Source organism: Antechinus flavipes, chromosome 4 (assembly GCF_016432865.1).
Source record: "Antechinus flavipes isolate AdamAnt ecotype Samford, QLD, Australia chromosome 4, AdamAnt_v2, whole genome shotgun sequence".
Taxonomy (NCBI): Eukaryota; Metazoa; Chordata; class Mammalia; order Dasyuromorphia; family Dasyuridae; genus Antechinus; species Antechinus flavipes.
The window spans coordinates 96,194,753-96,222,646 of record NC_067401.1 but is presented as its reverse complement, the minus strand read 5'-3'; the positions used below and the strand labels follow the sequence as shown (position 1 = coordinate 96,222,646).

General features: G+C 34.6%; 1 protein-coding gene and 1 non-coding gene across 2 annotated transcripts; both read right to left on the bottom strand.

The window, feature by feature from the left end:
* Positions 1-9,653: 9,653 nt before the first annotated feature.
* TOMM20 (translocase of outer mitochondrial membrane 20) lies at positions 9,654-24,073 on the bottom strand. The gene is made up of 5 exons (XM_051993583.1): positions 23,829-24,073; positions 19,127-19,173; positions 13,284-13,365; positions 11,881-12,023; positions 9,654-10,092 (listed from the first exon to the last, which is right to left on the bottom strand). Exons 1-5 carry the CDS (start codon positions 23,947-23,949, stop codon positions 10,048-10,050), a joined length of 438 nt encoding a protein of 145 aa, XP_051849543.1. The 5' UTR covers positions 23,950-24,073; the 3' UTR covers positions 9,654-10,047.
* On the bottom strand, positions 22,895-23,032 carry LOC127563633 (small nucleolar RNA SNORA14). Its single transcript, XR_007954073.1, has one exon. It is a non-coding gene; the product is annotated as a small nucleolar RNA SNORA14 (small nucleolar RNA).
* Positions 24,074-27,894: the final 3,821 nt, after the last annotated feature.

Below are 27,894 nucleotides of genomic sequence, written 5' to 3'. Positions count from 1 at the left end.
TTGGCCAAATATAAAAGAAGCTACAAAAGGTAATTGAAGAAAACAATTCACTAAAAATTAGAATTGAACAAATGGAAATTAATGACTCAATGAGACATTAAAAATCAGTCAAACAAAACCAAAAAAAAAAAAAAAAAAAAGGAAAAAAAAGGAAAAAACAGAAGAAAATGAAAAATGCCTCAGTAGAAAAACTAGTTTAAAAGTAGATATGATGAACAACTGATCTGGAAAATAGAAGAAACATTCTAAGGATTATGGGACTTCCTGAAAACCATGATGAAAAAAAAGAACCTAGACATCATCTTTCAGGAAATCATCAAGGACAATTGCCTTGATGTTCTAAAAACAGAAGGTAATAACCATTGAAAGAATAAACTGATCACTTCCTGAGACCCCAAAATGAAAATTCCAAGGAATATTGTAGCTAAATTTCAGAATTAAAGGATCAAGGAAAAAATATTGAATACAGCCAGAAAGAAACAATTCAAATATTGAGGAGACACAATCAGGATTACCCAGGACCTAGCCACTTCCACCTTAAAGGATGGGAGAATCTGGAATCTGATATTTGGAAAAGCAAAGGAACTTGGATTGCAACCAAAAATCAACTCTCCAACTAAATTGAGCATTATCTTTCAGAGAAGAAGATGGACATTTAGTGATACAGGTGAATTTCATTTATTTCTGATGAAAAGACCACAGCTGAACAAAAAAATCTGACCTCCAAATACAGAACTCAAGAGAAGCATAAAAAGGTAAAAAGGAAAGAACTGTTGAGAACTCTATCTCTGCTATGGGAATATGGGTATACTTAAAGAGTGCAGATATAATTTGATTTTGTTGTAATAATATGAAAAAGAGGTAAAATAAGGGAAATTACATCTCATGAAGAGGCAAAGAAGACCTATTATAAGTGAGGTAAAGAAGGGAGGGGGATGAACATCGTGTGAATCTTATTCTCATCAGATCTGAATCAAAGAGAGAATATTATACATATTTGGTTTCACAGAGAAACTTCTTTCACCTTAGAGGGAAGTGGGAGGGGAGGGAAAAGAAAGGGAGAAGCTAATAGAAGGGAAAACTGAAATATAGTAGGGAAAGATATAAGAAAGGGGGAGGGCTGTTTGATGGAGGTGGTGGTCAGAAACAAAATACTGGGGAAGAGGGAAAGGAGGAAAGGAAAGAGAAATGCATAATTTGGGGTAAATAAGATGGTGGGAAATACAGAATTAGTCATTTTAACTGTGAATGTAAATGGGATGAACTCTCCCATAAAACAGAAGTGGATAGCAGACTGGATTAAAAGCCAGAATTCTATAACATATTGCTTAGAAGAAACACATTTAAAGCAGAGTGATACATACAGAGTAAGGTAAAAGAGACTGGAGCAGAATCAACTATGCTTCAGGTGAAGCTAAAAAAAAAAAAGCAGGGGTGGAGATCCTGATCTCAGATTAAGCAAAAGTAAATCTAATTAATTAAAAGAGAAAAGGAAGGAAACTATATTTTGCTAAATGGTACCATAAATAATGAAGCAATATCAATACTATACATATAAGCACCAACTAGTATACATCTAAATTGCTAGAGAAGTTGAGAGAGCTACAAGAAGAAATATTCAGCAAAACTATAGTAGTGGAGACCTCAAACCTTACTTTCTCAGAACTAGATAAATTGAAACATAAAATAAATAAGAAAGAAGTTAAGGAGATAAATAGAATTTTAGAAAAGTTACACATGATAGATCTTTGGAGAAAATTGAATGGAGACAGAAAGAAATATACTTTTTTCTTGGTGGTTCATGGAATCTATACAAAAATTGACCATGTATTAGGGCACAAAAACATCAAAACCAAATGCAGAAAGGCAGAAATAGTAAATGCATCTTTTTTCAGATCACTATGCAAAAAAAATAAATAAATAAAAATTACATATAATAAAAAGCCAGGGGGAAAATAGACCAAAAATTAATTGGAAACTAAATAATCTAAAGAATGAATAGGTGAAACAACAAATCATAGACACAATCAATCATTTCATGCAAGAGAATGACAATGAGACAACACACCAAAATCAACTCCCAAAGAAAAAGTCTCCAGGGCCAAATGGATTTACATGTGAATTCTACCAAACATTTAAAGATTAACTCCAATACTATGTAACCAAATTCCTTTTATGATATAGATATGGTGTTGATACCTAAATTAGCTAGGTAGGATGAAAACAGAGAGGGGAAAAATCATAAACCAATTTCCCTAATGAATATTGATGCAAAAATATTAAATATCATCAAAGAATGTTACAAAAAGTCATCCCCAGAATAATACACCATGACCAAGCAGAATTTATATCAGGAATGCAGGGCTGGTTCAATATTTAGGAAAACTATTAGCATAATTGACTATATCAATAACCAAACTAACAAAAAACCAAGATTATCTCAATAGATGCAAAAAAAGCATTTGATAAAATCTAACACCCATTCCTATTAAAAAACACCAGAGAGTATAGGAACAAATGGACTTTTCCATAAAATGATCAATAGCATTTTTTAAAACCATCAGCAATCACCATAAGTAATGGGGACAAAATAGAACTATTCCCAATAAGATCAGGGGTGAAACAAAGTTGCCCACTATCACCATTATTATTCAATATTGTATTAGAAATGTTAGCTTTGGCAACAGTACAAGAAAAAGAGATTAAAGGAATTAGAGTAGGTAATGAGGAACCCAAATTATCACTCTTTGCAGACGATATGATGGTATACTTAAAGAACCCTAGAAAATCAACTAAATAATTACTAGAAACAATTCACAACTTTAGCACAGTTGCAGGATACAAAAGAAATCCACATAAATCATCAGCATTTTTATCCAGTATGAGGAGATTTAAAGAGAAACTTCATTGAAAATAAGTTGATAATATAAAATATTTGGGAATCTATCTGACAAGAAAAGGTCAGGAACTATATGAACACAAATACAAAACACTTTCCACACAAATAACATCAGATCTATTTAATTGGAAAAATATCAAGTGCTCATGGGTAGGCTGAGCTAATATAATAAGAATGACAATACTACCCTGATCCACTTATTTAGTGCCAAAACAAACTCCCAAGAAATTATTTTACAGCTCTAAAAAAAAGTAATAACAAAGTTCATCAGGAAGAACAAAAGGTCAAGAATTTCAAGGGAATTAATGAAAAAAAAATTGCAAATAAAGATGGCCTAGCTGTGCCAGACCTAAAACTGTATTATAAAGCAGTGATCAAGATCATTTGGTACTGGTTAAGAAATAAAGTAGTTGATGAGTGGAATAGGTTAAGTTCACAGGACAAAATAATCAATGACTATAGTAATCTAGTGTTTGACAAATCCAAAGACCCCAGCTTTTGGGATAAGAACTTTCTATTTGACAAAAACTGCTGGGCAAAAATTAGAAACTAGTATGACAGAAGCTATGCTTTGACCCATACATAACACCATATACCAAGATAAAGTAGAAATGGATTCATGATTTAAACATAAAAAGTAGTATTATAAGCAAATTGGAACATAGGATAGTTTACCTCTTAGATCTGTGGAGAAGGCAGGAATTTGTGACCAAAGAACTGGAGCTCATTATTGCACACCAAATAGATAATTTTGATTATATTAAAAGTTTTGTACATACAAAACTAATGTTTAAGCTGGGAAAAACATTTTTACATTTCAAGGGTTCTGATAAAGGCTTCATTTTAAAAATGTATAGAGAATTGACTCAAACTTATAAGAATTCAAACCATTCTCTATTGGTATGAGGTCAAAGGATATCAACAGTTTTCAGATGAAACTGAAACCATTTCTAGTCATATGAAAAAGTGCTCTAAATCACTATTGATCAGAGAAATGCAAATTAAGGCCCCTTACACGCCCCAGATTGCCTAAATGACAGGAAAAGATGATGAATGTTGGTGGGGATGTGAGAAAAGTGGGACACTAATACATTGTTATTGGAGTTGTGAACTGACCCAATCATTCTGGAGAGCAATTTGGAACTATGCTCAAAAGGTTATCAAATGTGCATACTCTTTGATCCAACAGTGTTTCTACTGGGATTATATCTCAATGAGATCCTAAAGGAAGGAAAGGGACCCACTGTGCAGAAATGTTTGTGGCAGCCCTTCTTGTAGTGGCAAGAAACCGGAAACTGAGGGGATGCCCATCAATTGGAAAAAGGGTGAATAAATTACAATATATGAATGTTATAGAATACTATTGTTCTATATGAAACAATCAGCAGGATGATTTTAGAGAGGCCTTGAGCTGATGTTAACTAAATTGAGCGGAATCAGGATATCATTTTACATGGCAACAAGATTATACAATAATCAATTCTGATGGACATGGCTCAACAGTTAGATGATTCAGGCCATTTGCAATGATTTTGTGATGAAAAAAACCATCTATATTAAAAGAGGACTATGGAAACTGAATGTGGATTCACAAAACAGCATTTTCATTTTTTTTTGTGTAGCAAGATAATTGTATAAGTAAGTATGCATATGTTGGAATTCACATTTTTGCCATGTTTAACATAATAGATTACTTCCCATTGGGGGGGGGGGATCAAAACACAAGATTTTGCAAGAATTAATGTTGAAAAATTACCTATGCATGTTTTGAAAATAAAATCCTTTAAAAAAAAGATATTGTCATGTGAAATTTAAAGAGAAAGGGATTGCTATGCAATTAATTTTTGCTGGCAAGATTCTTGCCAGTTTTCCTTAATTGGCTGATCCTTCACCCAGATGGTCATTTACCTGAGAGCAACTGTGACTTCAGAAGGGGTCCAAAGACAATGATTATAGCATTTGCTACCTGATAACTCGTGAAATGCCAACAGAGGCCTTTGATACTCTCATGGAGGGTTATGGGAAATTGTCAAGATTTGGTTGCCTGATATTATTGTATGTCAGTTTCACAATGGAATACTTGCTGGATTATGCTTAATGGATGCTCAGCATCACCAATGAAGTTAAACAAGTTTATGTGCTTGCTCCCATGATTTTTAGCATGTTATCAGTCATATTGTCAAATGCCTTCAATGAGGACAAACACAGCACCAAGGTCAACTACTACACTTGATGGTAAATTCTTCGACTTAAAAAAGGCTGCAAGTCAAGTAAAGGAAGCCTTGGAACAATTTTTTTTTTTTTTTTGCCGCTGAGGTACAAGAAAGTAGGGATTGATTCTATGCTGCTTGTGCTAATTTTGGCCTAACAATTAACACTAACGCAGGTACTGTATCAGTTAGCACACCACATCATCCATACTTGGAATCATCAGTTATAGCAAGTTTTGAATGCTGTGGATAAATACACTTACCTTGGATGTCCATACTGAATAATGAGATTGATATGCATTGTCAGAGCTAGCTCAGTACTTATAAGCTCCAAAGGAAAAATGTGTGAAGAGGTAGGCTACCAAACTGAATATCTGCAGACACTGTACTTCATTGCTGTATGCCAGTGAAACCTGGACAGTATACCAGACCCATGCTAGGAAGCTTTATTACTTCCAATTCAATTGTTTATGGAAGATTCTGAAGATCACTTGACACAATAAGATGCCAGACATTTAAATACTATATGATGAATTCTGATGGACCTGGCCCTCTTCAACAATGAGATGAACCAAATCAGCTCCAATAGCAATAATGAATTGAACCAGCTACACCCAGCGAAAGAAATCTGGGAAATGACTATGAACCATTACATAGAATTCCTAATCCCTCTAACTTTGTCCACCTGCATTTTTGATTTCCTTCACAGGCTAATGGCACACTATTTCAAAGTCCGATTCTTTTTGAATTACAAAATAACTGTTTGGACATGTACACTAATATTGTATTTAATTTATATTTTAACATATTTAACATGTATTGGTCAACCTGCCATCTGGGAGAGGTGGAGGGAAGGAGGGGAAAAGTTGGAACAAAAGGCTTGGCAGTTGTCAATGCTGTAAAATTACCCATGCATATAACTTGTAAATAAAAAGCTTTAATTTTTTTTTAAAAATGCCAAACATTTAAATCCTTTCCCAAACTAAAGTACCAACCATCAAAGTCTACTGCAACTGCAATGGGCTGGCCCACATTGTTCAAATGCCAAATGTACATTTGTCAAAAAGACACTTTTGTAAACACAAGGCCCACAAATTTTGTCTATGCCCTTTAATATTTACTTTTTAACAGCTTGAGGCACAAGCAACATTAAAAAAATTCATCTTTTAAAAGACTGAAGTTTTATATAGTGCTTGCTTATATAATAAACCAACAATCTTGAAATTCCTATGACATTTTGTATTCTGAGAAACACCTTGTCTACAGGTTAAATTAATAATGTAACAAAAGCAGGCATGGTGGTGGTAGTGGTAAAAATAGTATATTCCATTTGAGTGACTGCTAAAGTCACCTGACAGAGTAATTCTACCTTCAAGGAAACAAGTATCCAAAATGAAAACATTCATCCAAAGAAACTTGTCTACCTCTTAAAGTTCACTGACTTTGCATTTCCAAATGTATGTTTTGTACTTTTTTTTCTTAAAGGGAATAGGTGGGAAATAGGAAAAAAGCATGTTTGATTCACATGAACTTAATAATAGATTTAGACATTGACAAAATGGATTAGGGTTTCATAAGATCACATCATTCTCCACCTTCAAGATCAGATATTCTCACCAAAAATATTTTGTTAACTGATGCCATATGTGACTTATCCCCAAAAAAATACAATTATAATTTGCTTCTTTAAAAAAATCATTTTTCAAGGTGATCCAAATCACTATTGATCAGAGAAATGCAAATTAAGACAATTTGGATACACTACACATTTGTCAGATTGGCTAAGATGACAGGAAAAGATATTGATGAATGTTGGAGGGGATGTGGAACTGGGACGCTAATATATTGTTGGTGGAACTGTAAACAAATCCAACCATTCTGGAGAGGAGTTTGAAACTGCTCAAAAAATTACCAAACTCTGTATATCCTATGACACAGCAGTGTTACTACTGGGCTTGTATTCCAAGATCTTAAAGGAGGGAAAGGGACTCACATGTGCAAAAATGTTTGTGGCAGCCCTTGTAATGGCTAGAAACTGGAAACTGAATGGATGCTCATCAACTGGAGAATGACTGAATTACAGTATATGAATGTCATAGAAGATTATTGTTCTATAAGAAATGACCAACAGGAGGATTTCAGAGTGGCCTGGAGACTTACATGAACTGATGCTACGTGAAATGAGCAGAACCAGATTATACACGACAACAATACTATACAATGATCAATTCTGATGGACGTGGTTCTCTTCAACAATGAGATGAATAAATCAGTTCCAATTATTCAGTGATGAAGAGAGTCATCTACACACAGGAGAGAACTATGGAAACTGAACGTGGATCACAATATAGCATTTTCATTCTTTCTGTTATTGTTTGCTTGCATTTTTTCCTTCTCAGGTGTTTTTCTTTCTAGATCCAACTGTTCTTGTGCAGCAAGATAACTATAACTACGTATACATATATTGGATTTAATATATATTTTAACATTTCACATATATTGGACTACTTTGCCATCTAAAGGAGGGGGTCTGGAGGAAGGAAGGGAAAATTTGGAACAAAAGGTTTTGCAAAGGTGAAGGTTGAAAGATTACCCATGCATGTTTTGTAAATAAAAAGTTGTAACAAAATAAATTTTTTTAAAAATCATTTTTCATTCCTTCAGTAAATAAACAAGTACTGCTATATCAGTTCACTAAAAAATTCCTCACAGCAGAGGCTCTATTTACCTTTCAGCATCAAAAATAGCAAATCCAAATGACTACTTTTATGGGTTATTGATGTCACAGGAACATAGATAATTCTTTATTTTTGTATTTCCAACTTTATCACATTGTTGCTCTCTTCCCTTAACTTAGGGGTGTCTGGATTGGGTTTTTTTTGAAATCGGACTTCACTGATGTAAGGAACTCCCTTTATGAAACTCCAACACTTAAGAGATTAGCAATTTTTGTATAATTTAGTAATTTAGATTTTTCTTCTTTCAATACTCCACTCTATATTACTATGATGCTTCATTTTTTCCCAAAAGAGCTGTATTTTGCTTGTCTTAGCTCTCAGTAGCAACCCTCTTCCTCTAATTAAATGCAGCCTATTCATAACAGCACTTCTTTAACATTCTCAGACCAGTAAAGTAGGAGAGCTGCTCCACACAAGTTTTATTATTCAAGGAAAAATGGTCTCTTCCTCTTTCCCACTTTTTGCCATCAAATCATCATTAAAAATCAATCACAAGATTCTCATTTCTATAAAGCTAGAGTGTACTCTAACATATTTAGAATTTAAAAGAAAATTTTCATGAACATGTCATGGCAAATTTTATTGGGAGGTCTATTAATTCAGAAAGACTTAAGGACAGTGTTCAGTGTGGAAAATCCCAATATTTTCAGATTCTAGGCTTTAGTTTTCAAACTAGGTTTGAATATAGACTATTGAATATGAAAGAAAAGAGCTTGATCAGCCCAATCCCTCTCTGACAAAGCTTCCAACCACGTTTCAGTGTTCAAGAAAGTAAACCAAAGATTTGAAGGTACTAAGGAAGAGAAATGAATAAAGACCATAGAGATAAATGCAAGGAAGGAGTTAAGGCAGGGATCCTAAAACTACGGCCCATGGGCCAGATGTGGCAACTGAGGATGTTTATCCCCCTCACCCAGACCTATGAAGTTTCTTTATTTAAAGACCCACAAAACAAAGTTTTGGTTTTTACTATAGTCCGGCCCTCCAACAGTCTGAGGACACTGAACTGGGCCCCTAAGTAAGGAGTAGCTTCCCCTAAAATGACACAGTATCAGGTTTGAAAGGTGGAAATTTCACCTTGGAAATCATCTAATCCAACACATATCTGAAAAGGAATTCCAAGAAAGTCATAAAGTCCTCCAATTTAAAGATCTCCAATAATGAGGCATTCACAATATCCTGAGATAATCCACTACTCTACTTTTGGATAGCCAATTGTATAAAAGTTTTCCTTCACAATTTTTAAATTAAAAAGAAAAACTCCTTAGGATAATAGGCAAAGAAAACCATTTTGGAACATGTAATGTGTGACTGGTAAGACAAACATATAGGGAAAACATAACATAACTAAGTGTTTTGACAATCATAGAATTGAAAAGAATTCAATTACTTAAAAATTTCTCATTTTATAGGGATTCTAGAATAAGGGAGTCTGTCCTACAATCACAACTACTAGAGGCAGAACAGACATAACTAGAACACCACTTTCTTGATTGTTACAACTTCAGTCCTTTTTCCAATAACTGAATTACAAGATAAATATCCAGGACTCATAAGCTTGTCTAAAGAAAATAATTACCAAGTATGGGGGTTTTTTTTGGTTGTTATTGTTATTGATAGTTATTTTATATACCAAAAATATCTCCTAAATGTATCCATGATTATTTTTATGAATAAGAAATACTTCACATTGAGTGACTTCACAGCTTGTTAACTTTGGTAAATTAAAAAAAAAATCATCAGTTGTGTCTAATTGGCTATAAAATTTACCAAGATAAACCAAATCCACCCATTACCTCTCTAATATGGAGTGCAGAATTCTTTTTATTGCCTTTTTTGTTTTTCAAAAATGAGCACTGGGTATTTTAACATGTAGTAGTGTCATGTCACATGTATCTTACAACTGCATATTTTAGTAACAAATGAAATTAATGATTTTTAGATAATTCATAGTGTATTTATAAAATGAAAAAAAGCTTTTTTTTTTTTTTTTTTATCAAAATACACTTCTCACTAAGATAAATAAATAAAATCCAAGCAAACCTACCCACACAAAGTTAGAATCAACTTTGGTAGATTTCAGTGTAATACATAGTCCATAACTAGCATGTTTGCCCTTTCCCCCCATTGCTGCTCATCTTCTGGGCTAAGAATTATTTAAAATTTTTTTAATTAAGATTTTATTATGCTGACATGTTTCTCATTCCACATCATCTTCGGCCAAGCTCTGCACACTCACAATTCTCTATGGAGGGAAAAAAAAGGGAAATATATGTATATATAGGTTCATACTAAAAAAAATTAAGCCCATCTACATACAAGAAAAATACATTATTTGTCCAGGTACCTGGAAATTATTATGACTTATAAAAATGGGATGCAATATTTCATAATTATAACCAAGCTATTTCCACTTGAAAATGCCTACCAACACATGGCAGCTTTTCTACTTTGTAACCCATAGAATTAACCTGTCCCTAAATTATTTACACTAAAACTAAGGGAAAGTGGAAAATGAGATGAGATATTTTGTTACAAAGCCTGGACACCACAGATTATACATTCATCCCCCGCACAAGTCAATATTTATACAAAGAAATTTAGCTTTCACCTATAGTAAGTAACTTTTTAATATTCTACCCTTCAACAGACAAAAATAAAAATCAACCTCAAATATTTATTCTAAAAGGAGGAAGACAAATCTCATAGGGAAATGATACCACTCGGTATAACTAATGCAAAAAACAAAAGTTATCTTAACACATACACTGTTGTAAAAATCAATTTTCTCTAACTTAAATTTTGATACCATAAGCCTCTATGAATAAAGTTTAAACAGATCTTACCCTTAATTTTGATTCTTTAAGTCCATGGTAATAAGACTGTTGCAGGACTTCAAAAATTTGCAGGGATCATTGGATTCCCTGACACATACAGTAATGGACAATAGATTGGTTTTGGACTATCTCTTGGCTGCTGATGAAAGTGTATGTGTGATTGTTATTTACATACCCTCCTTCTAAGACTTCTGGAAATCTTTTACACTACCATGTTGAGTTATATTGTTTGTCATATTACAATTTATGTTTGTTGCATTACATTGAGCCTGCACCCACTATGAGGAGAGCCATCATCTAAATATATGCTAATAGAGTCACTGTCTCATATCAATAGGTAGCCGTAAGTGCTCTCTTGTCTGATTCAGAGTTTCAGCCTTCTACACATGGAATTTTGTTTACTAGGTCTACTTGGTCCCCAGCTCCTAGCCCGTGAAATTTAAAGCTAGGAAAGATTATCCTGAAGGGCCCCAGAGAAGGTACTTACCCATTAAGACTCTGTCTCTTTCCACCCACTACATATTATTTATCACTACCAAGTAAAGGCTACTTAGAAACTTAGAAAAAGGTTGACTTTTATGTTTCACGATGTATAACCTTCCAAATTCTAAATGTATGCTTTTTCTAAAAAAATTAAAAGTCTTTGGGCTTCTGGAAAAGAATAGAATATAGTACTGCATCACTAGATTAACATGTACTTCAAGTGTTACAGTAGTATCATGATGATACAACTGCTAGTATAAAAACCTATCAGTTATAGCTGGCTGTCTAAGTATATGTGGTAAAAATCAGAGGGGGTATTCTGACACAACAAAGGTATGCTAGTTATAAATACACAAGGACTATAATTTTCAGCATACTAAGACAGTTCAACATAACTTTATCAAGAAAAAAATAAAATTTTTGGTATATGATTTAAAGGTAAATGATCTTCAAGGATCATTCTCCCTAGTTACTAAATTGTTAGGTTGAGCCTAGTCTATAGTGATTAGTGGTGGTAAATATTACACAGTAAGAAAAATTCATAATCCTAACTGGATTTTAGATGTGTATGTGTGTGTGTATGCCTATAGTACTATTTCAAATCTATGGTTGAATTTCATTAACTAGATTTAATAGGAAGACTTCCAAAATGATGAAATTTAGTTTTCAAATCTAAATGATCTAAATTACTGCAGAAAATTACATTTTCTTACCTGGCTAATTGTTGGAAGCTTAGTCAGAAGCATCTGGAATACTGGTGATGGAAGAGTTTGCTGTAAAACTTGCAACAACTGCTGTGGCTGCCCACAGACAGCAATGGCATTTGTCAAGTGGTCAACACCTTTTTCATATTCACCTATAAAGAAAATTTATGTAAATGCTATTATGAAACCTGCAAAATCTTTCCCTTTAATCATAATCTTCCAATTCAAAGCACTTATTGCTATATTTCAAGTAGAACCATTTTCTAAGATCTCATTCTTCATAAAATTCTATTATAATAAATCTCATAGGACAATATTATCCTAATTCTCTGAATACAGTGAAACTGTCACATATCAATTACATTTTGAAGTTGGCAAGACTAAGAAGTATGTTTATTATCTCGAGACTGCTAATTGTGATGAAACTTGTCAGTAAAACCTTAATAAAAAACCAGGGTATAAAAAGTATGTGAATTATAAATTCAATTTTAACTATTCTCAAGTTCCTAGCAAAACTGTTTTATCACACAGTGGTTCTAGAGCAGGGAGGAAAGAAAAGGGGGTTGTTTTAAACAATAATTTAAAATAAATGTGAATTGTATATATAAGCTTCTAAAGTGCTTTAAAACTTTTGTCAATATTCCTCACTTCATTTTTTCCCCCTATTAATCCCCCTACCATAACTTTTCATGGTATCTAACCTCACTCCTTTTTGTAGATTTAAGAGTTGGAAAAGACCTTAGAAATGTGAACTTCTTTATGTCACAGATGAAGAGACCAATTCTCAAAAGAGCCAATTACTTGCCAGGGGTTTCATAGCTACCAAGTATCTGAAGTAGAAGTCAAATCAGTCTTCCCAATTCCAAATCTAGTGATCTATCCATTATAGCAAACTCTCAAAAGGGGAGTTTTACAGTCATGTTTTAACTAGATCTTGGCAAAGCATTGAACAAGCTTCTCATGCTATTAATCTGGACAAGGTAGATAAGTGGGCCAGATATCGTAAAATGGAAAATATGGGTAGATCAGAATTTGCCTAAATGGTCAAATTCAATCATTGGTGGTTTAATGTTAACTTTGTTAGATATTCTGTAGCAATGGAAGTGAAGTCTAAAGAGCAAACTTCCAGCTCAGAAACTTAACAGTTGTATAACTTTAAGCAATTCAACTAAACTATGTAAAACTTAAAAGTGACTCTTAATAAACACTTCTATCTCTTAATTCAAAATCCTTTTAAGTGTGAACCACAGTTTAAGATAATTGCGATTTAAAGAAAATTAAACCAGTCCCATTCATGGGTCTTTCAAACAGATAATCATATAGGTACTTGCTAAAACACAGTAGGTTTTTATAATTCTCTTTTGAATACCACAATCATGAAAAAAAATCTGATTCTTTTAGGTGATATTTACCTTGGGCTAGTAATTCCTCACCAAGCTGTATTTCTTCAAGGAAGAACTTCTGAATAGCATCTGCATCTTTAAGATCAGGTAACTATAATGCAAAAAGATCTTAATTTAACAAACTATCAAAATGAGTAACCAATATTTAAATATATATGTATACACATATATTTCAATAAAATTTGAAACAAAATATCGTAGAAAAAGTTATTCTTTAAAAAAGAAAAATTTATTTTTTCCAGCGCCACCAATAAGGATTTTTTTTCAAAAAGAACCTTTACAAATAGATTCAGAAAAATATGCATTTATCAGTTCTAACAGTACCATAAAAATGCAAGTCGACTAAACCAGTTTTAATAGGAAAACTCAGATTTCTAATTCATTTTTGCAGAATTAAAAACTAATCTCTTTAAACTTATTACTTTCAAAGATATTTAATGATGCAGAATATCAAAAGACCCCTTGAAACTAGATGATTAATTTGAGATTCTTTTATTCTAAAAGCATCATGAATGTATAAAGCATTTTGTTAAAGGGTCTTTGACTGGTTAGTGTCTGAAAATGTCAGCATAATCAAATAAAGCACTGAAAGGCAATTATGAAATTTAAATGCTAGACTCATGGCACCTATGGTAAATCACAGAGCAATCCTGAATTTGCAATATTCTCATTCTAAAAAAAAGATCATTAAACTAAATGGTCACTGAAGTTGATCATATATCTATTATTGTATTTGATCCAAAAAATATTAAGCATGTAGTATGTCTAAGGTACATGTCAAAAATTGGACAAAGTGACACAGTACTTACTCAAAGAGCCTGAAACCAAGCCCCATGTCTTTAAGAGATCTTATTCATTTTTTCCCTTTGTTAGGGAACCTAACCCCAACCCTTGAAATCATCTTACATTTAGTTTTTTAGGTATCTTCTATTTACTTATTTGTGAATCAATTACAACACCCAATAGAATAAAACCTCCTTCAGGGAAGTATCTCTCTCACTTTGGTACTTTTTATCTCTCCAAGGATAGTGCCTAGATGATAGAAACCATTAAATAAATGCTTGTAGGGCACAACAAGTTGATAAGCATGATACAAGACAGGACATAATGGAAGCAAAAGACTTAAAAGTGCTCTGGGAAAATTAAAGGGAGTGGGATTATTTTAAGTGAGGGTAGTATAAATATCAAGAAAGTCTCCAAAAAGAAGATACTCTGTAAACTGTAGTTTATCAGAGATGAAAGGGGCCGTTTTTTCCAAGACTCAGTTCAATTCTCACATTCTATGGGAAGCCTATACTAGGTTCTCATTGCTCCAGGGCTACCTGAGCTCAGATTATCTTCTGTAGAGATCTTCTACCAACTCTGCATGTTGTCTTCTCCCATTAAAAAACATACCCTTGGAGCAGCTAGTTGGTGTAATGGATAGAGCACCAGCCCTGAAATCAGGAAGAACTAAGTTCAAATCTGGCCTTGGACACTTAAAACTCCCTGACTGTGTGACCCTGGGCAAATCACTTAACACAAATTGCCTCAGCAAAAAAAATATATATATTATACATACATATATATATATCACTTAACACAAATTGCCTCAGCAAAAAAATATATATATATATTATATATATGCATATACTTTTGAATGCATCTCTTAATACTTCTTGTTAAGATGATAAACAACATGTTGCGATTTCAAGGATGGCTTGCAACAATCTAATTTGGTGGAAATGAAGAGACTATTAAAGGGAATAACATGAAATAAGACTAAAAGGTTAAAGTTGTACCCAGAATCTAAGAAGTATAAATAACAAGCTAAATTTTTATCTAAGCCTTGAGGCAAAAGGGAGTCAATGAATTAGGGTAGTGGCAGTATTAATAAAAGAGAAGAAGAATGTGAGATGAACAAATACAACCAAAAAAAACATGATAGCACTGGTAGGACTGAAAATGTGATGGCAGAGAGAGTTGGGGAAGTTGATTTAGAATTTTTATATAAAGAACATTACCAAATCTATGGATCTAGACTCAGAACCTTGGGAGATCAATGAAGAGTAGAACCCAGAAAGAATATGCAGGGTAAGGAAGTGATCAACAGTATCAAAATTTACAAAAAAATTAAGGGAGTTGAGAAGTAAAGAGGTTGGCATATTTAACAAGATGTCATTGTCATCTTTGAGAAAACAAATTTACCATACTAGTAGGAGTGGAAAACAGATTGAAAAAGACTAAAAATTAAGCACAGAATACTCTAATTAACTTAGTAGTATAAGGGAAGAGAGATCGTCAAGATATATATTTTTTTTAATGAAATGCCTACTAAGTATGAAGCACAATCTGGTGATATTGAGATAATCCCTGCCCTCAAGAAATTTATAATGGGGGGAAAGGGAAGAGACACAACTAGTACACAAGTATGCTGGAAGGAAGAAAGTGATAAGAAAAAAGGGGAGATTCAAAGTAATGTGAAAAAGAAAAAAATTTCATTTGGAAGAAAAGATAGATAAAGATTCAGGAAGCTATTCAGGAGGTAAATATGAATGTGATGAGTTATCAGAAGACTCTGTAGATGTGTATTAGAAGCAAATAAAAATAAATTAAAACTTAACAGTGGAAGACAGCACATTGAATGCAGAGCACAACAAATATTTCAGAGTTTAGCCAAAATGGGTATGTCTAAGGGAATGATATGAAGTAAGACAAAAATAAAGGTTGAATTCAGACCGGTAGCATCAAATTTCAAGCTCAAGTTTTTATTTTGTGCTATAGGTAATAGTCAACATACATTTTTTAAAATTGCTTAGTCATAAAGTCAATTTATGCCTGACCGTTGTGGACAAAGATGGGAAAAAGACAAGGAAAAAGTTCACAAATGAACCTTGAGGACAAGTTGCTATGAGAAGTGGTGGAAACCCAGTTAAAATTAATAATCCAATATTAATGATTTCTTAACTAATTCCAGCAATATTCAGGAGCTTCACTTGATGTCTATGATGAACTATGATGATAGTCCTATGACATTTGGAGATGGCTGATGGTAAAACCCAAAGGAAGCCTGGCAGGAAAAGAGAAATGTAGCTGTCCTCCATTCCAAAAGGAATGAAATCGATAATTCTCATCTCATCTAAGTCCTGTAGGCCCTCAAGCAGCCAGTAAGTCCAAAGGGAAGGAGTTCCCCACGATAACAGCTCACTGGATGAATTGGAGGGAGGGAAAAAAGAATGCAAAGAGAAGTAAAGAACAAGTGGGGGAAAAAGTACTCAAGTAACACTAAGTATTCTTGCCACCCATCCAAGAATCAAAGAGAGAACTTTATTCTAGAGCCAATTCTAAACAAACAAGGAGGAAGTGATTTCTGAAGATGAATGGAAAGGTCCCAAGAACACATAGATTACAAAAATCACAGATTTTAAAGCTGGAAGGAATCTTAGATCACCCAGAATAACCTCATTTTATATGAGCACTTTAATATGAGCATTTTATATGAGATGTTAAACAACTGATTCAAGAAGTGATGGGAAGTAGGTGACAATAGCAGTATTTGAATCCCAAACTTCTGACCAGTTCTGATACAAATATAGCAAAAGAAACTGAGAACGACCTATAAGATATACAGGAGAACCAGGAAGCTAAAAAGACCGTATCAAGAGGGTGATCAATAGTGTTAAAACTTACAGAGAATCAAGAATGTGTATTGAGAAAATGTTGACAATGAAAAAAGATCACTGGTAACTCTGGAGACAGCATGCAAAGGGTTGTTAAATGAATAGAGATTATATTGATAGGATCATAGATATAGAAAAGTTCCAGAAAGAACAGCACTTTCATTTTATAGATGAGGAAAATGAAGACCAGAAAGGTTATGGAACCTGCCTGAAGGACCAAGTGGCAGAACCAGAGGGCCCTATGCTCCAGCACTCTTTTCAGTGAACTACTTTTTTTTGGTTTCTTGTTAAGAGAGAAAAAACAAGAAAATATGTTGAAGCTGCAGAAAAGCACAACTATTCAAATGTGTAATTAATGGTCACATCTATGAAATTTTTTTAAAAGTTCCTTTTTTTTCATGAGGTTTACAATAAAGCCTGGATATTCACCTATTGAGAATGGTGTTTAATTCAGATAGAAATGATCTTGTCTAGAACATATTGATTGAAAAAAAACTCAAATTAATGTTATTTATTTCTTGTTTTATTTTTATTTGTTGTATTAAACATTTTTTTAAATATATTAACGTTTCAGGAAAGTTTTGCCACCTGTTTGCTAAAGTTTGACACCTGTTATAGAATATGCTTGTTTAGGTATGGATTCATTAGTTGAATAGCTGTTAATGGTTCATTCCAAATCAGATTCTATAATTCACATATTCCATCATGCCTCTCAAAACAAGTAACCCCTGTAGTATCATAACCATTATCATCATCTATTAAAATTTTTTATTTAAAATTTTATTTAAATATTATTTAAATTATTTAAATAAAATATTATTTAAAATTTTTTAAAGGAAAAGACTCAAAGGATTCAATGTAATTGCTATGTAAATGTAACCCTCAAACATATTTTACCAAGTAAATAAAAATTCTTTTCACACATCCTAAGCCTGCCAACAAAAAAAAGCAAAATCTAATGACTTAGGTCTAATTTTTCTTTCCTGGGACAGGTAGGTGGCACAATGGATAGAGCACCAGCCCTGAAATCAGGAGGACCCGAGTTCAAATCTGATCTCAGATGTTTAACACTTCCTAGCTGTGTGATCCTGGGCAAGTCACTTAACCCCAATTGCCTCAACAAAAAATAATTAAATAAGCAAATAAATAAATAATAATAGTAATAATAATCTAGGCCCTACTATAAGACCTTGAGCAAGGGCATGATTTGTTTCTTGGAACCTAAGGTTTTCACCTATAAAATGAGGCACTAGATTAATTCAGGTAAGCAAGGCAGATTTCATAGATCAACTAGTGCAAATGCTTTCATTTTACAAAGAATGAAACTGAGGATGAGGAAAGATGGTTTGCTCAAAGCTACACAGAGTAGTAGTAGTAGTAGTAATAGTAGTAAATCTGAGATTTGAACCCGGGTCCTATGTATGACCCTAATAGTGATTAATTAATCAATCAATGTCAACCGATACACCAGTGTCTTTAATGGCCCAGTCCTCATCAACTTTTTAAATGATGGCCAAAAAAAGCATAGATGGGATGTTTATCAAATGTATAGATAAATAAAACAAAGATGACAGGATTAGCATTTAGAGCTGGAAAAGGCCTCAAAGGGCATCTAATTCAAAGCATCAATTATGAGAGGAGAATATTGACAAGTTGAAGTGAGGAACTAAAATTGGTATGTGAAATTAAATCAGTCTTGATTGTTTTAGTACTTCAAGGATCTAGGCAGTTCATTAGTTTAAGATTACTAAGTTGGTACTTAAAGACATAATATATCAATAGAATATAAAGTCTTTGCAGTTTCATAAGACCTGAAAGAATTTATACTGTTAGTACCAGTCTTTGAAAAGTCAGAAGCAGCATTGCTATAATATTAAGACATCTAAGTAGCAATTTAATGGGGGATAAAGTTCCACACTTGTTAAAACAAAGAAACAAGTAAATGCACAAATATGACCCTAGTCTAGGTAGATGATCATAAACAAAGCTTGGTTTCAGTTCACCCTTTAAATGATTCAAATGACTGTACCTAAATAGCAAAACATACTTTGATATTACTATTAAAAATTCTATGTAATACTTTGAAATGTCTATATTTCTAAAAAAAAAAAATTCATGCAAAAGGATTTTAAAATCTATTTTAATAATTTTTTACATAACATAGTCTGTATAAGCATACATTACTGGCATTACCTTGGAAAGTCCAGCTCTCTCTTTAGCAAGCTTCTGTTTCTTTCTTCCTGCAACAGATTTAATACACGTTCATTTTTCAATGAAAATAATGATTAATCAGCAATGGTTGAATGCTTAACAGTATACTCTATTACATAAAGCCTAGTCTCTTCATTTGTAAAAATGAGGATAAGATCTGCAAAAAACCTATTTAAGAGGGTTAAGATTAAAGAGGATAATATACATGAAACTATTTAAAAAATAACAACTTCTATAAAGTTGAGGCATTACCCTAATTCATATGTGCTTTTAAACAAATATGAAAGATAATATAAATATGTTCTGGAGTTGAAATATGTTTCTATTTATTCTAAAGAATCCCCTTCTTTCTTTGATCTATAGCAGCTCAAAAAATCAAGATGTAACCATAGTATTAAATGAGTTACATACCATGTTCAGCAACACTGACACATAGACTCTAACAGCCAAGTTTAAGTATCATTTGAGAATGTCTGAAGCAACATTAACCTAAGAAAAGCAATATAATTACTATTATGTAAAGAGGTTACCACTCTCACCCAAAGACCAACTCCAAGATTACTTGAGAGTAGGTATAATAATAGTACTTAATAGATTTTGTCTGTTGCCCCATCCCTAAGATGAAAGAAATGGACCTACAAAGCCTCTTACAGCTTCAGATATGATTTTAGGATCCTTAGACAAGAGGTTATCAACCCATGTATAGTTCTACAGAACTGGAATGACTACTTATATTACACTTTTACAATGTTTTAAAAGAAAATATGGAAATTGGCTGAACTAGATGCCAACTTGGATAAATAAATGGATAAATTAAAAATTAATTTAATAAATAGGAATAGCCAACATACAGTGAATTGTTCTAAGGCTTACAACCTGATTCCAACCTACATTTATAGCCTAGAGTCAGGAAGCCCAGACACCCTGTATGATGACCCCTATAGAAGTCACTTAATCTCTCTCTGCTTTTCCTAAACTCTAAAATGATACCAGCACTTACCTCCCAGGGAGGTTGTAAGGATAAAATGAGATAATACTGGTAAAGAATTTAGTAGTGCTTGGAATACTGTAAGCTGTCTGTAAATGCTTATTCCCTTCCCCTTTTCTCTGGCCTTTGTCCAGTCCTTCCTTTTCATCTCAATTTAAAAACTCCCTAACGAAAAGACAACAGCTTTAAAATGGACTTCAAAAGAGAACTGGGGTGGAAAACATACTAATCTTTATCTAGGCTGTAAAACACTTATTTGGATATATCACTCTTTCCAATGTAAGGTTCTTGAGGCCAGGGACTGTTTCATCTGTGGCTTGTAAACTTACTCCCAACATGATCTATCACAGACAAATAAAATGTTGAAATGAAGAGAATGGAGGCAAGAAAATGCTCGATGTGTTAGAAAGTCAAAGCTATCCTGGTTTGGTTAGAATATCTAAAGAATGAAATGAGCTAAGGCAGGAAAGATAGTGTGGTTCTAGAATGGAAGGAACTTACAGTTCCAAAGACAAATAATTATTAATTTTACCTGATAAGAAATAAGATGACACCAAAGAGTTGGGAACAGAGACAAAGCTATAATTATGCATAAAAACTGTAAGTAAAAGATGATTGGAATAGGAAGAATAGACAGAAAAAAACCTATTATGATACTGCCTGACTACAGTGGTGGCAATGGAAACGGAAGTGTACCATTCAAAATCCATTAAGTTTAATTAACTGTGTAGGAGAGATGAAAGTTAATAGTAAGTCAGAGATAGTCCCCAGATTTCAAATATAGACAACTCAGTGAAGGGCTATACCATAAAAAGAAACAAAGTGGGGGCAGCTAGTTGGTGCAGTAGATAGAGCACCAGTCCCTGAAATCAGGAGTTCAAATCTGGCCTCAGACACTTAACACTTCCTAGCTGAGTGACCCTGAGCAAATCACTTAACCTCAATTGCCCCATCCAAAAAAAAAAAAAAAAAAAAAAAAAAAAGAAAGAAGAAAGAAAAAGAAAAGATAAATAAAATGAGAAATAACATTAGATTTTAGGTGGATAAATATGATATACTAAATAAGACATACTGAACTTGAAGCACTAGGAAGACATTCAAATGGAGATATCTCATAAGTAGTTTGGAGATGTGAGCCTACAACTCAGGACTGAGAATTTAGATTTGAAATTAATTTAACTGAGGTGATAACCTGAAGCCTTGGGAGTCAGGGCAGTACAAAAACATCCAAAGATACTACTTGGGAAATTAAACACATTAAGGGGATAAAGAAAAGAATGAAGAGCCAGTAAAGCAATTAAAGAGAACAAAAAATTAATCAAGGGAGAGCTAGTATAAGAAAACTTCAATGGTGTTAAAAACTAGAAAGTTCAAGACTGGGGGAAGGAGGGGTGAGGAAAGGACCCTATATTTGTCAATCAGGTATCATGTTCTTCTAGGGAATAAATCCAGGAGAATTCTAAGGATAGGGCAAATAGTTGTGGACAAAGGGCAGAGATCTTGGTTCTTCAGACCTTGGCTAAGGCACTCCCCAGATCTAAAATGAGAGCATTGGATCTCCTAAGGTCCCTCCTTACTCTAACTTTACAAAATTTGAAATCATCTCTCTTCACAATTTACAAAAAAGTCTTTATTCTAGTTGATCTGGGGAATCGCAAAAAGGCAAAGTTAGGGGATTTAGGACAGTGCCTGGATTTGGATAATTTTGTTGAACTGCTTCCTTCCCTCCCCACCATCTTTATCATTTTAAATAGGCTGCTAAGTAATAAGACTGCTGCATCCAATATCAAGAAAAGAGTTCAAAACCTGCCTTAAGGTGTATGACATGGGTAAAATATTTAATCCCTCAACTTTAGTTTCCTCATCAGTAAAATGAAGACAAGATAACAGCACCTATCTAGCAGGGTTGCTGTGTGGTTCAAATGAGATACTATATATAAAAAGTGCCTTTGCAAACCTTAAAGTAATATATATATCTAAGTTACTATTATTTAAATCTTTATTATATGAGATAGCTTATTAGGTTAGGGAGAGAAGAGGGATTATTTTTTCAGAAATGAGAGTAATATAGAAATTTTACAATGATAAGAAGTTTTTGTGACGAAGGGGGTGGAGGAGGTTAAGACTTCTGTTTTCAGTTCAATAAAAGAATTCAAAAAGTGAAAAGTGGCTGTTTCTCCGCTTCTTTCAATGTGGGGTTTTTTCCCACCTAGTTTTACAACAAGAACTAGAACTTTCAAATTTTGTGGGCATGAACTCCATTTATTTAACAAATAAAAAAAGGTGTAGAAAGTCCTTTTATCTACCAATGATTCAAGGGTTTTAAAGCTCTTTTTGGTATGCAAACTAAAACGTTCTGAATTTAATCCTACCCAAAAATCAAATGATTTCAACAAATCTATCAAAGCCAACCAAAAAAAAAGCTAATTAATGTGTCTGAAATGTGGTTGCAGGTTTTTTTGGGGAAAAAGGAGAGAAGGAACATAAAGAGAAGAATTAAATTTTGGTCAGGACAAATATGCAAAATAATTACCCTAATCTTCAGAAAACTAAGTTAGTCCTGTTTTACAAGTTACAAATTACGACCTTTCAAAATTGTCTACCACTCCCATTTCTATGAAGTTGAATCGATCATCAACTTTACACCTGTATAATAATTTTACATCTGTGAATAAAAATATAACTTGCAAACAATCTGGTCCTATAAAGTTGCATCCCCAGGAATCTCCAAATCAAATTCTCAAACATACCGTCATTTCTAAAAATTGTCACAGATCTGAAATAATGCCAAGACAAAAGAAAATACTTAGCATTTTGGATTAATCTGCAATTTTCTGTCGCATTCACTCATATCTTGGAAGCGTTTACAGCAATGCTACCAAGAGGGTTTAAGAATGCTGTTGAATACTAGCACCTTCCTGAACCGCCTAGTTCACCTCCCACATTACCTGCAGAAATGTTTAGCAAGGCTAAGTCTAATGGCTAGTGGAAGAAACAAACATAAATTACCAGAGTTAGCAATGTAAAGAAATGGGAGGTAGAGACAAAAAAAATGACACGAAGAGGTCTGAAAATTAAAGGCAACTCCAGAAGGAATCTACGAAGCATGGAATGAGGAAGAAACAGGAGAGATAGAAAGAAATTCTAACCTTTCAAAAGGGCAAAAGGTTGATTGAAGGCAGCAAAGATCAGACCCTTTCCCCCCGCCCCCAGCCAAGGCCAAGGCCTTCCAAGCCTCCAACCCACCCCCGCACCAGGGACCTCCGAGTTCCCTCCACCTGGGTAAGGAGGCCGCGCTGTCCTTCAAAAGCAAATCCATTAAGTAACCTTGGCCTCAGGGGAACCCAGTTCCCTTCACTGCTCCCACCCCACGCCCAACTGGAAGCCCCTAGTAACCGGGTGTGGAGCTCGCGCCAGAAAGTGGGCAGGAGAGACCCCAGAGGAGCAATCGTGGTACGCGGTGCACCCGCCGCGGAAGCCCCCAAGAGGCACGTGCGCGGAGGGCAAGCCGGGGCCACGCGCGTGGCACGCCCGTTACTTAAGCTGTGCGTGGGACTGCAGAGGGAACAGGGACACGCAACCACAGGAGTAAGGAGTTAGGGAAAGCGAGCGCGGAGCGGGGTGGGTGGAAGGAATAGAGAAGGAAGGCGTGCGACCAGAGGACGGAACTGGAGGAGGGGGCGGGGACCCACTCACGCTCTCGGAGCCTGTTCTTGAAGTTGGGGTCGCTCCGTCTCTTGCGGTCGAAGTAAATACAGTAGCCGATGAAGAGGGCCCCGCACACACCGGCGGCGATGGCGCCACTCCGGCCCACCATATTTCTCGCTGCTGCTCGCGATGGAGGTAGCAACAGCGACGCCGTCTCCCGCTGACCCCCAAGCCAGGAGAGTCGGCTTGCTCCGCTCCTGTCGAGGGCGGAGCCAGCTAAAGGGGAAGAGACAGGAGGGACAATAAGGACCCTTTGGCGACCCACTTCCGCTTCTGACGTCGTAAAAGAGCGACGTTCCCTAGACGTCTAAGGCAGAGCCTGAGGAGAAAAGAGCTAAAATTTCGGTCCCATTGCCCTGCGCGCATGCGCGGCGGGACGCAGGTTATCACGTGAGAAGTGATCCAACCACGTGGGACAAAGTTCACGGTCTACGGAGAGTTAGAAATTTTGTAGGTGGTCAATATACTGCGTTCCTGCCTTGCGCTTAGTTGGCTAGATAAACGTTTATTGAATGAATGAATAGGATTTTTTCTAAAGCATATTTGCTGTTTTAATGAGGCGCTCTTTTCTGGGGAGGGCTTTTAGGGAAATGACCTTCCGATCCCACCTACCCACTATTGCCTCTCGCTTTCCCTCCTCCCTGACCTGGAGGGCCGAGCTACTTTTAATGCCAAGCATGCGTCGGAACAACTGTTAATTTAAACATTTCTGATTTTTTTTTCCCTCCGAACAGCTGAGTCTCCAAACTCCCAAGCCATCCATGGTGTGAAGTCTTATTCTGTTTCCACGGAAGTTCATATCTGTTCCTTTCATTAATCAACGCTGATCTTGCCTTGTCATTTGATCCTGGACTATGGCAATAACTTCACAAGTGTTTTCTCCTCCAGTTTTTCCACCACATTCTCTACAGAACTACCAAAATTTTTTTTATTTAAAAACCCTGGTCTGACCTTGTCTGCTAACTCCAAAAAGGAAAAAAAAAACTGATTTTTGGAGTCCAAGGGTACAGGTTCCGATCTCACTTCTGATAAGAGAAGACTGGTAACTTCTCTGACCTAAATCAGATTCCTTACCTATAAATAAATTTCCTTCCAGCTCCAAATCTATGGAACCCAAGACCTTCCACCGTCTAGCTCCAATTAGTTTCACATTTCAGATTTATTCCATATTATCTCCTTTATTCTACCTTCATTCATTTGCAAAATGACTGTCTCCTGTATGTTTAATGCATATCAAACTCAAGGAGAAACAAGTCACATATTGACTTAGGAAAGCACATATTAAGAAAATGTTTTTTAATTAAATTTTTGTCAAAGAATTTGTCAAAGAAAAGTTACATTTCATCTAGTTTGGGCCTGTACTAGAGATATTATGTGGCCATATGGCCCATGTTTAATACCCCTTTCCTATTGTATTTCCATTTCCTTGATTCTCATAATTCTCAGAAATCACAGAATTTATTAGAATTCAAAGGGGGCACTAGGGATTATCTAAACTTTTTTCTTTGCAGATGAAGAAACTTATGTCCTGAGAGGTAGCTCTTCAAGAGAATGGAAACTCAAGGTTACTCAGGCACTAAATAGGAGAGGTAGGATTCAAACCCAGATTCCTGTGAAACCAAAGTCTCTTTCCATTATACCACAATGATAATTGTCTTTCAAGGCTCATTCAGGTTTTCTTTCTTTTCCTAATTACTACCTTTCCCCAGTTACACATTATCTTTCCTTATTCAAATTACCTTCTATTTATATATGTACGTGTCATATCTATTAGTACTACCTCTTCACCCAATGGACCCCCAGCAGACTACAGTAATCTCCTTATAGGGAAGAATTGTTTCTTATTTCTAGCCATGAAACTTCATTCAAGGCTAAATACATATTGAATTAAATTCTAACGTTTAAACGTGGAAGATCTAGCTTAATAACCCCTTGCCCTAGTTTCAAACATAAAGAGAAAAAATATTGGTATTTACAATTGAAGATGGAAGAGTCAAGCCAAGAAGCTGCTTGGGAAAGAAACTTTCCCAGTTTCCCTGGGAAAAAAACTAAGCCTCTGAATAGAGTCTAGAATGACAGAACCTACAGAGAGATGGAATGAAACAACTTTTCAATTCAAGATAGGTTAGAAAGACTTTAAGAAAAAGCAGTCTCACTGGGGTGAAAGGGGTGCTCAGTCCAGCTCAGATGGGTATCCAGGAAAGTCAATGAGAATGTTTTAATCACAGTGGATCAGCAATGTAGACCCTCATCCTGGATCAGTAGATCCAGTTGCAGCCTTCAGTTCCAGCTCAGAAGGCAAATTACCAGCCCAGGAAAATAGCCAACAGACCAGACTGGATCTGCTACTCTCAGTGCTATAAGCAACCCACCAAACACAAGGACCTTTGTGCTGAAAGCCAAGCTCAAATATGAACAAGAAGCTTGAAACAGTGCTCACCTGCCCTAGGAACAGAGCTCAACTTTAAAAGATACAAAATAGGGGGGAAGGGGTGGGTAAGAGAGGGAGGGGAAAGAATGAAGGAAAGAAAATGAGCAAAAAAAAAAAAAAAAAGAATCTTGACCATAAAAAGCTATTGTGGTAATACCTCATTGGAAAAAACAAGTGACCTGGAAAATAGATCCAGAAGAGATAATTTTAAAATTATTGGACTATTTGAAAGCCATGACCAAAAAAATAGAGCCTAGATTACATTCTCAAAAAAAAAAAAAAAAAAAAATCAAAGAAAACTGTTCTGATGTTGTAGAACTAGAGGGGAAAATAGTCATTGAAAGAATCTATCCATCAACTCCTGAAAGAGATCCCCCAAGGAAAACTCTAAGAATTATTTTTGCAAAACTCCAGAACAATAAGATCAAGATAATACAAGCTGCCAGAAAAAAAAAAAAAAATTCAAGTACTAAGGAGTCACTGTCAGGATTACCCAGGATTTGGCACCTTCTACCATAAAGGATTTGAGTGCCTGTAATGTCATATTCTAGAAGGCAAAGGACCTTGGATCACACCAAAAATCAACTACCAAATAAACTGAGCCTAATCTTTCCAGGGAAGATAATTTGTCAATGAAGTAGAGAATTTTCAGTCATTTGTATTGAAAAAAAAAAAAAAAAAACAGAATTAAACAGGATTAAACAGAAAATTCAATCTACAAATAATAAGACTCATGAGAAACATAAAAAGATAAACAGGAAAGAAAAAAATATTTTGAAGGTTAAACTGTTTACATCCCTATATGTAAAATGATACTTGTAACTCTTGAGAACTGTATCTTTGTCAAGGTAGTTACAAGGAATATACATAGAGGATGTGGGTATAGTTGATTTTAATGTGATTAATTTGATGTGAAGATAGTTTTTAAAAATACATTAAAGGATGGAAAACATTGTACTGAGAGGAGAAGAAAGGGAGGTAAAATGGAGTAAATTAGATCATATAAAGAGGCACAAAAGACTTATTACACTAGAAAGAAGGGAGGGGAATAAATATTGTCTCAAGTTTAATCTCATCAGTTTGGGCTCAAGGGGGAATAACATACATTCAATTGGGTATAAAAATTTATAGGGAAATAGGAGAAGGGGAGGAGGGGAGAGAAGGTTTGGATATAAGAGAGCAGAAACAGAAGGAGAAAGAAATGAGAAGATTCTTTCTACAAGTCATCAATTGCTAACTTTTGTATAGGACTTACTACATGCCAAGCACTGTGCTGAACATTTTTTAGTTATTTCAATATAAGTTCCTTTACTTTGACTTACAACTTAGTGATCAAGGAAGTTTTCAAGATCTCTCATGAAAGGGAATACAGAAACTGGTATGGCATTTTTAAAAGTTGCCATACAATACTTTTTTTTCTTATAAATTAACTTCTACTGTGCATGAAAAAAAAAAAAAACACTAGACAAGATCTCTTGGTCAATTTGAAAGCAACTCATTAGCTGTGTGAATATGAGTCAGACACTCAGATTTTATCTTCAGTTCCCTCATTTGTGATGATACTCATAAATGCATTTCTACTCCACATGGTTGTTTCAAGAAAGGATGTGAATGGTTATATAT

What these genes read in the sequence shown, in the direction of transcription:
- TOMM20 (XM_051993583.1), bottom strand. Translation starts at nt 23,949, where the DNA reads ATGGTGGGCCGGAGTGGCGCCATCGCCGCCGGTGTGTGCGGGGCCCTC. An exon ending in CAAGAACAGGCTCCGAGAGC is followed by an intron (nt 19,174 to 23,828) that starts GTGAGTGGGTCC and finishes AATCTGTTGCAG; the next exon opens with GAAGAAAGAAACAGAAGCTT. An exon ending in TGAGGAATTACTAGCCCAAG is followed by an intron (nt 12,024 to 13,283) that starts GTAAATATCACC and finishes TTTTCTTTATAG; the next exon opens with GTGAATATGAAAAAGGTGTT.